Source organism: Branchiostoma lanceolatum, chromosome 7 (assembly GCF_035083965.1).
Source record: "Branchiostoma lanceolatum isolate klBraLanc5 chromosome 7, klBraLanc5.hap2, whole genome shotgun sequence".
Taxonomy (NCBI): domain Eukaryota; kingdom Metazoa; phylum Chordata; class Leptocardii; order Amphioxiformes; family Branchiostomatidae; genus Branchiostoma; species Branchiostoma lanceolatum.
Window position 1 is genome coordinate 16,278,200 of NC_089728.1, and position 15,081 is coordinate 16,293,280.

The 15,081-nt window shown below is 42.5% G+C and overlaps 1 protein-coding gene across 1 annotated transcript; it reads left to right on the forward strand.

Annotated features, from left to right (window-relative positions):
- The first annotated feature begins 824 nt into the window (after positions 1–824).
- LOC136437907 (sialate O-acetylesterase-like) lies at positions 825–14,443 on the forward strand. Its single transcript, XM_066432486.1, is given in 11 exon segments — positions 825–952; positions 2,691–2,846; positions 3,599–3,780; positions 5,215–5,353; positions 7,714–7,888; positions 8,611–8,738; positions 9,310–9,440; positions 10,113–10,273; positions 12,071–12,266; positions 12,796–12,909; positions 12,912–14,443. Coding segments are annotated over 11 exon segments (1,749 nt in total). The 5' UTR covers positions 825–867; the 3' UTR covers positions 13,194–14,443.
- Positions 14,444–15,081: the final 638 nt, after the last annotated feature.

The window sequence follows — 15,081 nt, forward strand, 5'->3', positions numbered from 1 at the left end:
GAGTAGTGGTCTGCGCTTCTGTCACTTACCACATCTGGTTGAAATTATGCCGGGAACCAGATTTCGCGCCCGGGCAGGACACCTCTGGACAAGAGGCGCATTGAGTCATTAAAAGAATGCTAATACAATGGTAAATATTGATAGAATGGTGATTGTCCCCATAAGAATAGGTGCTAATCCGGAACACCGGCCAGTAGCCCTGAGTCAAGTCATGTTCAGCTTTGGCCCGCGCCAGTTCCCAACGCCCCCTAGCGGCAAAACGCAAACCCTTGGCTTCTGTCTGCGTTTGGGAAACGAACGAACATTTATGAGGGCCATTTATGTGCGCGCGTATGTCATCCACATAGCAACATGGCCTTACTTGTACAAAAACAAAGGCGTTTTCAAAGGATCTTAAAGTATTTTCAAAACCCGTCCTTGACAATAACTTGGCGAATCCAGCCAACCACATATTAGATCATGTTTATATTCCTTTTTAATCATTATCAAACAAATATTGCAACGAAAACAGAAATAAGATAGATCTACGTATCTATTCATCCAACTTTTCCCACTAAACGCCCAACTTGTTAGCCTCCTTTGCAGGCTTTTTGGTGGGCGTTAATTTTTCGTGAGCGTAGCGAAGCGCTGAGTTCTGCGATTTTCAATACATCGGGGCCAGATTCTTTTGTTAAACACAACTTGTCCAGCAAAAAGAACCTGGCCACGATAGCCACGATATGTCGAAAATTGCGAATCAGCTGCGCTCAACAAAAAACATAAACTTTAACTCCTCCTTGAAAGTCTGCAAGAGAGGCTATCTTAGGAGAGATAGTCGGTCACATGACAATCACCTGTTTGGGGGTTAAAGGTCACAAAGTGAACAACATGGCAGTGTTGAAGATGTGTGGGTCGCGACTTCTTCAGTGTTTTCTGCTTTTTCTGTGTCTTTTGTCAGGTTCTGTAGTTACTGGTGAGTACTAAGCTTTTAGTATGCAAAGTAGAGTCGAATTCTGTTATGTTTGTCGCTACCACGATGTTTGTTTTGGCGAATTGAGGTGTTTGGATATGATTGTGTTAGTCAAAACATTAGGTCCTTGGGCAAAATAAATTTGTACTTAGATTTGTTTACACTTAATCATTGTAACAGAGTCCACTCTTTTTTTACCGACCTAGACTGTTTGCTTAAAGTCAAATCAATAAAACCTGTAGTCGGTCCTCAGAGTATTTGCCACAAAAACAACTTTTCTGCATCGTTTCCTTCAATAAGGACTTCTAACCGTTACTAGTATAAATTACATTTTGCATACAGTAAAGTTGAACTCAATTGTCAGCTATCAAAACGGTTACTAGGTACAGCTACAGCCAGGTTTATCTCCTAGCAGATACTGTAAATGCAGAAATGTTCGTGATGGATTTATGTTCACGGTTTTCACGGTAAGCTCTTCGTCGCAAACTTAAAATCACAGCAAATGTTTTTGCCCTCATTACCCTCTTGTCTACTATTGTCTCAACCACAAAATTAAAACCATGTGAACTTAAATGTATTTACAGTAGTCGGTGGCAATGACAGTACCGGTATACAGCCATTGACTCCACATTTGCTAAATATGAATTATACATTTGCGACACCTGGTTTTGAGTTCGCGTTGGAAGCAATTATAAGTAGCGCTACAGTCACACAATGCAAGGACGGCTTCTCGCGGTGGGCTCATAATTAATTACGCATAAAGAGCTCACAGAAAAAAAATGCAAACATAAAACAATCGCGAACATTTCTGCAACTGCTGAGTAACCAGTCGCCACTGTGTGCCTGTAAAGCTGAATGTATTACAATGAAAAGCTGTTACATATTCCATGAAAGTTGATCAATACAAGTACTGGTTACACACAATGACCATTGTATGTGTAGATTATGAGACTTTCAACTTTCCCCTCGTAGATGCCAGCTGTCACCACTTGTAACAGTTACATCTCTTCAGTAGAAAACAATTGTCATTTTGGTTTAAAGGGGCATATTGTAGAATCTGGTGGGCAAAAACTACAAATAGTAAAAATTTGAAAGATCTACACTAAGATTCACATTTTTAACTTATTTGTTACTTATTTCCAACATATTCCCGTCATTTTGTCACATTTCCACCATTAATAAACGACGAAAAATGCCAAACGTGTAAAAATCTGGGGCATTTACGTATTAACTTGCGTCCCGCAAGTTAATATGCAAATAAGCCACCGTAGAACGCTACGAAAAATCCGAATCGACCGTTATGGTCGGAGTTCGAGCGTCACAGGAAAATCACCACAAGTAAACAAACTTCAGAACGTCGGGCGTTCGATCGCATGTTCGGTGGTTCGTCGGAATGTTGGACAAGATGGCGGCCAATTCAAGCGGCGGCGGGGATGGCGTATATAATTTTTTTTAAGACACTCGCACGACATTACAAAGTCGCATACTTACGTGATGAATATTGCTGTGAAGTGTAATAAGCTAGATTAAACTAATGATGTCGAAAAATAATCAAAACCAAAGAATTTTGTTTTATGTTCATGTCGCAATATGCCCCTTTAAGTTAAGTCCAAAAATTTAGACATGTAACTAAGTTGATTTCTTAGATATTGTCATACTTGTAATAACTTGTGGAGGATGAATTGATTTTATAAAGGATTCTCTGAGCATAATTGATTTTAATAATGTTTTTCTATCAAAGCTCAGGGCACGTTTAACTGGGCGTCCTACTATGGAAACCACATGGTTCTACAGCAAGGCCCACATAGGGCTGTACTCTGGGGCTACGGAGAGGTCGGAGCCACCGTCAACGTCAGTTCAACATCAGGAGGGTTCTACTCAACCAAAGTCTATGAAGGTACACGTTTGGTTCTGTTTCCACTGCACTCCCTGTAAGAGAACTCTGTTGCTGTTTTCATTTTGGAAAATATATTTGTGCATCAATAGAATCACTTTTGTGACGTTGCTTGATTTATCTATTTTTTCTTCTACACTTGTTTTTAAATTACATTTTGACCTGATTGAATTTCAGTAATCAAGTAACGTTACATCTTTAGAAATTCCAATCCCCCACATTGGTTTGATCTGTATTTTTTCTGAAAGGATAGTCACCTCCTGAAGGACTCTTGTTTTGTGGTTGTTCATGTCCGTACATTCGCAGCTCAACAATGATTCACGATCTCTTTACTGCATTATACTTGTATGGCATGTCATCTGCTAGTATGCGCAAGACGATGCACATGGTTTTTTTACACCATAGCAGATGTTATACTAGTTGGTAATTATTATTTTTCAAGACCTGTGGTCAATCAAATCAAGTTGGTGTGGCTGATAAAGGGGGAATCTCATTGAAGTTGTTGCTGACGTTTGCAACCTCGCTGCGAATGAGAAATTTGACAGAGCACTCAATATATTTGATCAATGAAAAGAAATTTTTTGCTGTCTTTGTAGTAATACTCGTATGTTTTGCATGATATTCTCAATATAAAGTCAAGGGTAGCATTAGCTTGCAGCGAGGTTTTGCACATGCCGCAGTCCAGTGAGATAATATATCCGCTGTAGTCTATCTACGTATGTGTAATCAAAATCTCGTCCCAATGCCTTTCCCAGGCTATGATGGGAGGGGTGTTTGGAAAGTGACATTGAAGCCGACGGCCTATGGAGGGCCGTACCAGTTCCAGGGCGTCCACGACAACCACGGGATGTTACAGTGGATCCTGCTGAAGGATGTGATGTTTGGAGACGTGTGGGTGTGCAGCGGGCAGAGCAACATGGCGTTCACCGTCAGACAGGTAGGGGGCGTGTGTGAGTGGGCAGTGGACAGAGCAACATGGCGTTCACCGTCAGACAGGTAGGGGACGTGTGTGAGTGGGCAGAGCAACATGGCGTTCACTGTTATATATAGACAGGTAGGGGACGTGTGTGAATGGGCAGAGCAACATGACGTTCACTGTCAGACAGGTAGGGGGCATGTGTGAGTGGGCAGAGCAACATGGCGTTCACTGTTATATATAGACAGGTAGGGGGAGTGTGTGAACGGGCAGAGCAACATGGCGTTCACCGTCAGAAAGGGAGGGGGCGTGTGTGCGGCGGCAGAGCAACATGGTGTTCACTGTCAGACAGGTAGGGGGCGTGTGTGGGTGTACGGCGGCAGAGCAACATGGTGTTCACTGTCAGACAGGTAGGGGGCGTGTGTGGGTGTACGGCGGGCAGAGCAACATGGTGTTCACTGTCAGACAGGTAGGGGGCGTGTGTGGGTGTACGGCGGGCAGAGCAACATGGTGTTCACTGTCAGACAGGTAGGGGGCGTGTGTGGGTGTACGGCGGGCAGAGCAACATGGTGTTCACTGTCAGACAGGTAGGGGGCGTATGTGGGTGTACGGCGGGCAGAGCAACATGGTGTTCACTGTTAGACAGGTAGGGGGCGTGTGTGGGTGTACGGCGGGCAGAGCAACATGGTGTTCACTGTTAGACAGGTAGGGGGCGTGTGTGGGTGTACAGCGGGCAGAGCAACATGGCGTTCACTCTCAGACAGGTAGTGGGCATGCTGACTTTGATTCCGGCTGTGTTGTTCATCCGGCATGCACACTACCGGAAAGGGTTGCAGTCCTTATAGGGCATTTTACATTAAGCCATGGTCGACTGTTCATTATGCTTGTCAAAAAGAGCTAGAGAAATTTCCCTGGTACAGTGAACCTAGAGCTGTACGTGTGTACTGGTACATTGTACCAATACAGTACTGGGTACAATCAATTAGGCACAGGTCCAAAATACCTGACCCTGCTGTATCAGTACTGGACCTGACTCAGGGGATGGCCACTTTGACAGATAAAATTACCATGAAATTACCGTGGCAGTGCTCTAAAGCCACTCTAAAGCACGGAAAACACATTTGCAAGGCTGGAGTCAAATTTTCATCTGTGTTTTCATAGAAATAATACCTACCACAATCAAATATTACATTTTTACCAGTTCAAACATGCTTTTATCCTCATTGAAAATCTAGCATTTTAGTACATTCAAGTAGTTTAGGTACAGGTTCAGGTCCGGACCTGTGCCTAAACCGGTGTACCTGTACCTTTGTTTAGGTACACAGCTCTAAGTGAACCTGTAAATACTGTATGTCTGTCTTCTCTGTCACGACCAGTGAAAGAATAGCTCTTCAGTGTCAGCTAAACTGGATTGATATCACTAATTCACATGTTTTTCTACACCTTTACATGTAGGGCTTCAATGCGTCATATGCCATAGCGGAGGCTGCAGACTTCCCAGACATCCGCCTGTTCACGGCAGAATTGGTACAGTCCGACAAACCTCTGTATGACTTGGACAAAATCATGCAGCCCTGGTCTGTGGCTACCTCTGGTAAGTAAATCAGCTTTACTGTCACTCCTGTAATATTACTGACAAGTTTTATAAGATGTCCTACTAACAGTATCTTATTCAGTACTTAATATACTAATGTTATTTACTGTCTTGACAGTACTGACATGCTACTGGTGATTACTGACATGCTACTGGTGATTTCTGACATGCTACTGGTGATTACTGACATGATACAACAAAAAGAGACATACTCCAACTCTTACTGTCAGCTCCTGTTCCACTTACTGTCATCTTCTGTTCTGAGTAGAGTGATCAGTAAGATCTTACAGCCAATTGGTCTGTGGGGAGCTCTGGTAAGTAAATCAGCTTTACTGTCACTCCTGTAATATTACTGACAAGTTTGATAAGGTTTCCTATCACTAATAGTATCCGATTCAGTAATATATATAATATAATACCGTACGTTTCGCTTTACAATGTTGTAGAGTCAAGAACATAAATCTGTATGGTATACTGACGCCCCCTTGCAGACAGTGTTAGAGGTGCAGATTGGGAATACTTCTCTGCTGTTTGCTCACTGACAGGTTCTTTGGGAGGGATTTGTACAGCCACTTGGGCTAAACTATTACTTTAAAATGTTGCACCAACTTGTAGGAGCAAGGAAATAAATGTGTATGGTCTAATGACGCCCCCTTGCAGTCAGTGTTGGAGGTGCAGACTGGAAGTACTTCTCTGCTGTGTGCTGGTTCTTTGGGACGGATTTGTACAACCACCTGGGCTAAACGTCTACTCTAAAATGTTTAACTATCTTGCTTTTAGAACCAATGAAATAAATGTGTATGGTCTAATGATGCCCCCTTGCAGACAGTGTCGGAGGTGCAGACTGGAAGTACTTCTCTGCTGTGTGCTGGTTCTTTGGGAGGGGATTTGTACTATAATAACCACCTGGGCTAAACTTTTACTCTATAATGTTAAACTATCTTGCTTTTAGAACCAATGAAATAAATGTGAGTGGTCTAATGATGCCCCCTTGCAGACAGTGTCGGAGGTGCAGACTGGAAGTACTTCTCTGCTGTGTGCTGGTTCTTTGGGAGGGGATTTGTACTATAATAACCACCTGGGCTAAACTTTTACTCTATAATGTTAAACTATCTTGCTTTTAGAACCAATGAAATAAATGTGTGTGGTCTAATGATGCCCCCTTGCAGACAGTGTCGGAGGTGCACCCTGGAAGTACTTCTCTGCTGTGTGCTGGTTCTTTGGGAGGGATTTGTACTATAATAACCACCTGGGCTAAACTTTTACTCTATAATGTTAAACTATCTTGCTTTTAGAACCAATGAAATAAATGTGTGTGGTCTAATGATGCCCCCTTGCAGACAGTGTCGGAGGTGCACCCTGGAAGTACTTCTCTGCTGTGTGCTGGTTCTTTGGGAGGGATTTGTACTATAATAACCACCTGGGCTAAACTTTTACTCAAAAATGTTAAACTATCTTGCTTTTAGAACCAATGAAATAAATGTGTATGGTCTAATGATGCCCCCTTGCAGACAGTGTCGGAGGTGCAGACTGGAAGTACTTCTCTGCTGTGTGCTGGTTCTTTGGGAGGGGATTTGTACTATAATAACCACCTGGGCTAAACTTTTACTCAAAAATGTTAAACTATCTTGCTTTTAGAACCATGAAATAAATGTGTGTGGTCTAATGATGCCCCCTTGCAGACAGTGTCGGAGGTGCAGACTGGAAGTACTTCTCTGCTGTGTGCTGGTTCTTTGGGAGGGGATTTGTACTATAATAACCACCTGGGCTAAACTTTTACTCTATAATGTTAAACTATCTTGCTTTTAGAACCATGAAATAAATGTGTATGGTCTAATGATGCCCCCTTGCAGACAGTGTCGGAGGTGCAGACTGGAAGTACTTCTCTGCTGTGTGCTGGTTCTTTGGGACGGATTTGTACAACCACCTGGGCTAAACGTCTACTCTAAAATGTTTAACTATCTTGCTTTTAGAACCAATGAAATAAATGTGTATGGTCTAATGATGCCCCCTTGCAGACAGTGTCGGAGGTGCAGACTGGAAGTACTTCTCTGCTGTGTGCTGGTTCTTTGGGAGGGGATTTGTACTATAATAACCACCTGGGCTAAACTTTTACTCAAAAATGTTAAACTATCTTGCTTTTAGAACCATGAAATAAATGTGTGTGGTCTAATGATGCCCCCTTGCAGACAGTGTCGGAGGTGCAGACTGGAAGTACTTCTCTGCTGTGTGCTGGTTCTTTGGGAGGGGATTTGTACTATAATAACCACCTGGGCTAAACTTTTACTCTATAATGTTAAACTATCTTGCTTTTAGAACCATGAAATAAATGTGTATGGTCTAATGATGCCCCCTTGCAGACAGTGTCGGAGGTGCAGACTGGAAGTACTTCTCTGCTGTGTGCTGGTTCTTTGGGAGGGATTTGTACAACCACCTGGGCTACCCTATCGGACTGGTGGCCACTTCCTGGGGCGGCACCCCTGTGGAGGCGTGGTCCTCCCCTCAGGCATTGAAAAAGTGCAATATTACAAACAGGTAAGCCTGAAATATAGGTCACATTTTGGTGAACAGATATGGCAGACTTCACCCACTTAACACAAAGATAGACAGATTCCAACTCCTACTGTCAGCAACTGTTCCATTTACTGTCATCTACTGTTCTGAGTGGAGTGATGAGTAAGATTCCAATACTAACTAGTTTCCTGAGAACTAAGCCCTGATAAAAACAGGACAATGACAAAAGATGCTTAACACATGAAGTTCGCATGACACGAGTCTGATATGGGGACGGCGGCGGTCCCAGGCTGGTGAAGAAAACTCGCTGCAGGACGCCGCCACAGATTACGAACAGTGTAGAGACAGCCGGAATCAGTCGCCGGGTGAAACTCTAGCTTAGAACTGCAAATCCAGGTGGGCAACGTTACTGGGAGTCCATACACGCTGCTTCAGTTGCACACCGCGGCCCTGCGTTAACATTGCAAGGGAGGCGAGCCTGCCGCACGGAACGGTGGATTTCGCGTTATGAGCGTGGCACGAGCAGAGGTCAGAGGTCGCTTCCTCCAGTGTAATTCCCTACGATTGGTCCAGACCAATCCTACTATGTAGTGGATGCTACCTGAAACATCTGACCATTTCCAAAATCATATCCAATTGCTAATTGTATTACTAAGTAACTGTTTTTTTGCCGTTACCTTATTACCTAGATATCTAATCTTCAGCGACGTACCTTGTAACGTAACGTAACTGTTTCGTTATAGGGAAGAGCCGGAAGACCTGCAGAATGATGGACCAGAGGTGGGAGGGCCCAGCGGACACTCTGTGCTGTGGAACGCCATGGTTCACCCTCTACTGAACATGACCATCACTGGAGCCATTTGGTATCAAGGTATGACTTAATTACATGTATATTAGGGCCGGTTTACAGGTGGCACTTTGCACGATGTACGACGATTGTCGTAGGACAGTGGTCTAGGACTAAAAAACACACACAAGGACTAAAAAATCTGCCCTACAACACACACCGATTGTCGTAGGACAAATAATTCCTTGCCTCTGTCATGTAAACTGGCCCTTATGTTTGATGGCATGTCCTTTCCATTCTAAACTCACACTCAACATCTGTCCTGAAGGTGTCGTACAACAGTTAGGCTGTACCATTGGGTTTAATGAGAAAATATACACATTTTATGTCTGCATGTCAAATAAAACAAGCAGTTTCTTTGGAGATGTTTTCTATCGTAAGCAAATGTGTTCTTTAGGAAGTAAAAAAGATGTCCCTGAAATCTGATTGTGAAACGATATATATGGAATTTATAACTGCAATTAACTAGCCTCCTTTGCGGCCTTTCGTTAGGGGTGAGACAACACTGATTTTTCAGATACAACCTTACACTGTTGATTAATGTTGACGTTGCATTGAGAAGAGACTAAATGGGACTTAATTGCATCACCAATAGGAGAGGCTAATACCGGCCACCCTGACACCTACTCCTGTTCCTTCCCTGGGATGATTGACAGCTGGAGGAAGGAGTGGTACATGGGGACTGGGGGACAGACAGATCCCTACTTTCCTTTTGGATTTGTGCAGGTGTTCTTTCATTTTGTAGTACATTTGTATTGTAGAAGGTATAGAGACAATTGTTCAACAAATGGTATCAAGTAAAACCTACCAAATCTTTGGATATCTCTTAATTTGATCTCTGTTAAGGATTGAATGAATGAAAAATACAGATAATTTTGCTCCTGACCATTACTTAACCAAGGCTGGCACCGGGTTGGAAGTAGCTTGGAATTCATCCTAACCTAGGATGTAGTTTGCTCCTATGATTGCATCCAAGTGGAATCTGACTTTGATTTGTCAAAATTCATACTCTGAGCTAGCACCTACGCCTTTTAATTACTAATAGACTATAGTACATTGTACATGTACTCGGTAACCTCCTAATCTCCAAGCAGATCTACACGAGGCGCGAAAATAGCCAGAGAAGGTCCAGTCAGCCAGATAAGCTACGGGGCTGACTGGAGCTTATCTGGCTGACTGGACCTTCTCTGGCTAGCATATACATTTTTTGCGCCCCGTGTAGATCTGCTTGGAGATTAGTAACCTCCCAACCAATCTGTAAGAGGTTGGTAGGGCATGGTCGTCTGTGTGTGGCAGATCCTGGTTGAGAACAAAGAACCTTGTTATCTAGTGACCTTCCAACCTGATGAAATTATATATGGATGTCGTACTGACTGCTGATATGTGTACTGCTTGTAGCTCTCTACAACTGGTAAACCACTCTCCACTGGCAACTTGGGCTACCCTGCCATCAGATGGCATCAGACTGCTGACTACGGCTATGTCCCCAACCCTGCCATGCCCAATGTCTTCATGGCAGTGGCTGTGGACCTGCCTGATGAAACATCACCATTTGGCAGGTAATGTCTGAGACTATTAGCTAGCAGGGCGTCAAGGCGTCTTCTGGATGCCCTATGATATCCTTTTGCAGGGGACACCCAGAGAACACCCGGTTTCCATGGTAATTACATGTCCCCCCCCACACTGTCGTTTTTTCCTCGTAAAAGTAAGAAAAGCAGACATCCTCAATTGAGGTGAAGCATAATGCTTTTTCAAGTAGCTAGTGGTTGTGCAATGCGGTTTTGCCAAGGCTCGCGTTTTTGGCCAAGCACACTGGGTCACCCCTACTCTTCTCGATAAGTGTGTTGGGTTCTTTTATGTGCAGAGGTTTGACGCTTGAGGCTTACGCCTGAAGCTCCCTCATACACGGGGCCGTCGGCTTTACGTCACCATCCGAAATGACGAATGCAATCCCTTACAACATGTCCGAGCTCGAGTCGACCCAGAGGTTCGAACGCGGGCCCTTAGGATCCACGGAATTTGATCCAGATGGCGAAGCAGTGGGGTTGCGATACCGCTTGCGCCACGGGGACATGTGCTCATACCGCACAAAAATTAATGTACATGCAAAGCTACTGGGTAATTGTTACTCCACAGAGCCCATTGGGGGAAGTCTGGTCCCTCCAATTTTTTGACACCTTGTCTATAAATCCTAGAGACCACTTGATTTTTCTATCGTTTGAAATGAAAGCCAATGTTTCTTCTATGTCATGTTGACATTCCTTTCGAAATCTATACAAGTTTTCTGCCCAATACATCAACCTATCTTAAAATATTAAGATGCCCTCTTTTTATAAATATATATAGGTATTTTTTTTAGTTCCAATCTTTGATGATTCAGTATTCAATAGAGATTGGGCGATGAAGGGTTTTGTTACAGTCTTATCATTTTTATGCTGCAGTCATTTTCAATACATGTACATGTACTTACCCCTAGCCATTTTTCTGGTACATGACTGTATGTGATTTTAAAGATCAATTAGCAGTTTTTAGCACTAATAACGGATAGTGATACTTCGATAAGGTCAATGCAGAAAACATATCGTAATTCTAAGTGTCGATAAGTGCCTTATTTCATAAAAGTATGTTCAAACAGTACTGCATATATAACGTAACATGACCTATTTACGTGCAGAACCTATTTACGTCCGGTTTGGCTCCTGTCCACATGTCGCGGTGTATTATGCCAAAGCCTGTTCTCATGAGCAATAAAGAACATCATAAGTATGATCCTTAGCCATCTCTTTAATTTTTGCACAGCAAAACATAATGGCCATGCGTTTACCACGTGAACGTCACGTGCCGCGCATGTGGGGGAAATCAGTACAGATAAATTGTTTTTTGCCATCGCATTAAGCAAGTGGCCAGACAAACATAATGATTTTACTATCATTTGTCTGCAGACTACTTTGGACAGTTACTGTGCATTTTTTTCTGGTCTATGTTTTTCAAGCATAGCGCTAGAAGGGAAAAGATTCAGAAGTGGACGATAATGGGTTACCCTAGCACAATTCTTCATCATACACCTCAGTATAAATACATGCTCGCACGGCGTTAAACAGGCGGAGAAAAACTTACAGACCATGCATTTTCTTTTTAGAAGAGCTGATATTTCTGCCCATGGGTTTGAAATTTGGCTCTGTCTGCGCGGTTTTAAGATAAATACGTTTTGAATAAATCGGACGTTAATTGGTTACGTTACGTTACATGTACTACTGTAACATACATTCTATATATGATGCAAGGTTTCATCCAAACTTTTAAGGTAAGACAAATTCTGCTTCCCATTTTGATTTGATGGTGTGCCCGCCTTCCAGCATCCATCCACGTGACAAACAGGACGTAGCCAGCCGATTGGTCCTTGCTGCCCGTGCCGTAGCCTATGGTGAGACTGACGTGATGTTTCATGGTCCGAGACCTGTCAGTGTGGATGTGGACGTCTCCACAAAAAATATCGACTGGATCTATCCCAAAGCAATGAACATCACTGTCAAGTCTAAAGATGGTTTTGAGGTGGGATTTTTTAAACATTTATGAATTTATGTTGAAGTAAAGATTGCACAACTGTACATTACAAAAGAAGATGGTTTAATGATCTGTTGTAATGTTGTAATGTACAATCTTAGTTGTGCATGTTGAAAATGAAACTGGAAATGGTCCCAGGGGTTTTGTAGGCTCGCGAAACATTGTACGGCTTGTTCTTGCGCGGTTTTAAAAGGCTCACAGTGTGAAGTTATTTTGCAAATGTGCTAAGCAGTGTTAGTAATTGTCACTACCATAAAGATTTCAGCATTTTTTTCTTCATTTTTGGGGCCCTAATATTGCTTTGGTTGCCTCTAAAAGATGGTGACTGGCCAGGTGGTATTGTTGTTTGGGTTGTTGACGTAGAATCTAAAGGTTCTGGGTTGGAATCCCTAGCAGGCCCCAATGTTGTACGATTGGGAAAGGCGCTGTTACACTGCTGCCCCATCGTGTTCCACACCTCCTCTTCAGTGACAACACTTGTGACATAAATTCTGTACATTTCTGACTTTCCCCTCAGGTGTGCTGCTCCCCAGACCTGTCCCAGTGTTCCATGACTTCTCAGGAGTGGGTTCCAGTCCCGATCGTGTTCCACACCTCCTCTTCAGTAACAACACTTGTGACATAAATTCTGTACATTTCTGACTTTCCCCTCAGGTGTGCTGCTCCCCAGACCTGTCCCAGTGTTCCATGACTTCTCAGGAGTGGGTTCCAGTCCCAATCGTGTTCCACACCTCGTATTCCATCACCCTTCAGCTGAGACAGGACTGCTGGGAGAATGTCACGTACATCCGCTACCTGTGGAAGGAGTGGCCCTGCAACTTTAAGGAGTGTGGCGTGTACTCTGTGGAAAACGACTTACCCGAGTCGCCGTTCTTCGGATGCATGCTTGAGCCGGACAAGAAGCCCCCCTGCTAGACACGAATGGACTATTCAGTCAATTTGGATCCAGTCACATGTCATGCAAAGAGAGGGCTTTCTCCAAGTAATCATGGATTTGTCCTGTAAAATTCAGCTGTCTTGTTATGTTAAAATGCTGTCTTAGATAGCCTGGATTATGGACTGGTATTTCGACAGCCATAATTACCATGAAATTACCATGGCAGTGTGCACTAACCAAGCATTAGTGCTGCATATGTATTTCTGGCATTAATGCTACATTAGACAACAGTTTGGCAAGGGTACCTTTCTCTGTAGTTACTGCTGGCTCAATAGTTTCTCTTGCTAACCGCGTTAGCAAGCGAACGGATTGAGCCAGCGTTACTATGAAGGATGGTATCAAGGCTATGTCTTAAATCCTTTTCTGTGGTTGGTTCTGTCACAGCTTGCTTGAAAATGCTGTAACATCAAAATTGTACACTGACCTACGACAAATGTGACTGTGTTACTCAGCTATTCATCGTTTTCAAAGAATACAGATTCAATAATTTGAGGAAACAATTTCATTAAATGACTTTTCGTTTTATGCAAGAGCCAATTGTTACTTACTGTTGATATTGATAACATAAATGGACATCCTATTAGTAAGTAATGTCGATATACATATCAGTTTGTCCACACATTTTAAAATGATAATAATACTTGCAGGAAATTACAAAATATGCACCTTGTCAAATACAGGGATATCACATGCAAACACCCCAAACTTTCTTGGTCTTGGTGCAATCTTTCGGAGGCGTAGTCTTGATTTCATCTATGAAATTCAATTGATTACCCTTCTTTTTATTACATTTGCATAGTATTACATAGTATTCTTAATTGTTCCTTTCTATGTAACATATTGACTATGCAATTTTATGAATTATATGATAGGAAGTCTCATAATCATATGTACAATACCAGTAATAGAGACTCCAATGTTAGTAATTGCTTTTAGTGCAATTTTATGCCATTGAAGTGCCTGTGAATTTCAATACCCCAAAACAAAAATGGTGGCAAATATATTGTAATATAATCCTGAGGCCTTTTTAAAAGGTTGGGGACTATCAACCATGTAGTCTCGATCATGGTCAAAATAATAAATGCTTTTACTAGTTTCTGAAACATTCCCCATTGATTTAGTAATTGAATGTTGCCGGGAAGTACATGTATTCGTATGATTTGTGTATTGAACGATTATTCAATTTAAAGTACCGGTACTTGGAATAAAATTCTGTCATTGCTCTGTGCTTATCTGAATAAGTGTTGATCATTGTGTACTACATGTACATGTACTGAACATATGCTTGATTTTCAGTTACTGTACAGAGAAATATCTATGATAGGGATTGTCCACTAACTGTCTTGAATGAAGAAAGACTTGAAGTAATTTTATGTAAGATCAAGGAGAATATAACTTGTTGATTAAATGTATTTATAAAGGAAGAAATAAATGACTGCTATGCAAATAAGTTTAATAATTCTCACTTCCTTCACCAAGGTTGTGTTTTCGTCAGCGTTTTTGTGTGCGTGTGTGCATCTCTACACAAGAACTCAAGAATGCTAGGATAGATTTTCTTGAGAAGGAGAGTAAATCATGTAGATTTGGGCCCCCTAGTTACCTTCGCCTAGGTTATATTTTTGTCAGTGTTCGGAGGTGTGTGTCCTTCTGTGAACATGATACCTCAAGAATGCCTGGATGGATTGTCTTCCTACTTGGTACTTGGGCAGGTCCTTCTTTACACAATAACTCAAGAATGCCTGGATAGATTTTCTTGAGAGGGAGAGTAAGTCGTGTAGATTTGGGCCCCCTATAGTTACCTTTTCCTAGAAGGTTATGTTTTCCTCAGTGTTCGTGTGTCCTTCCGTGAACACAAGAATGCCTGAG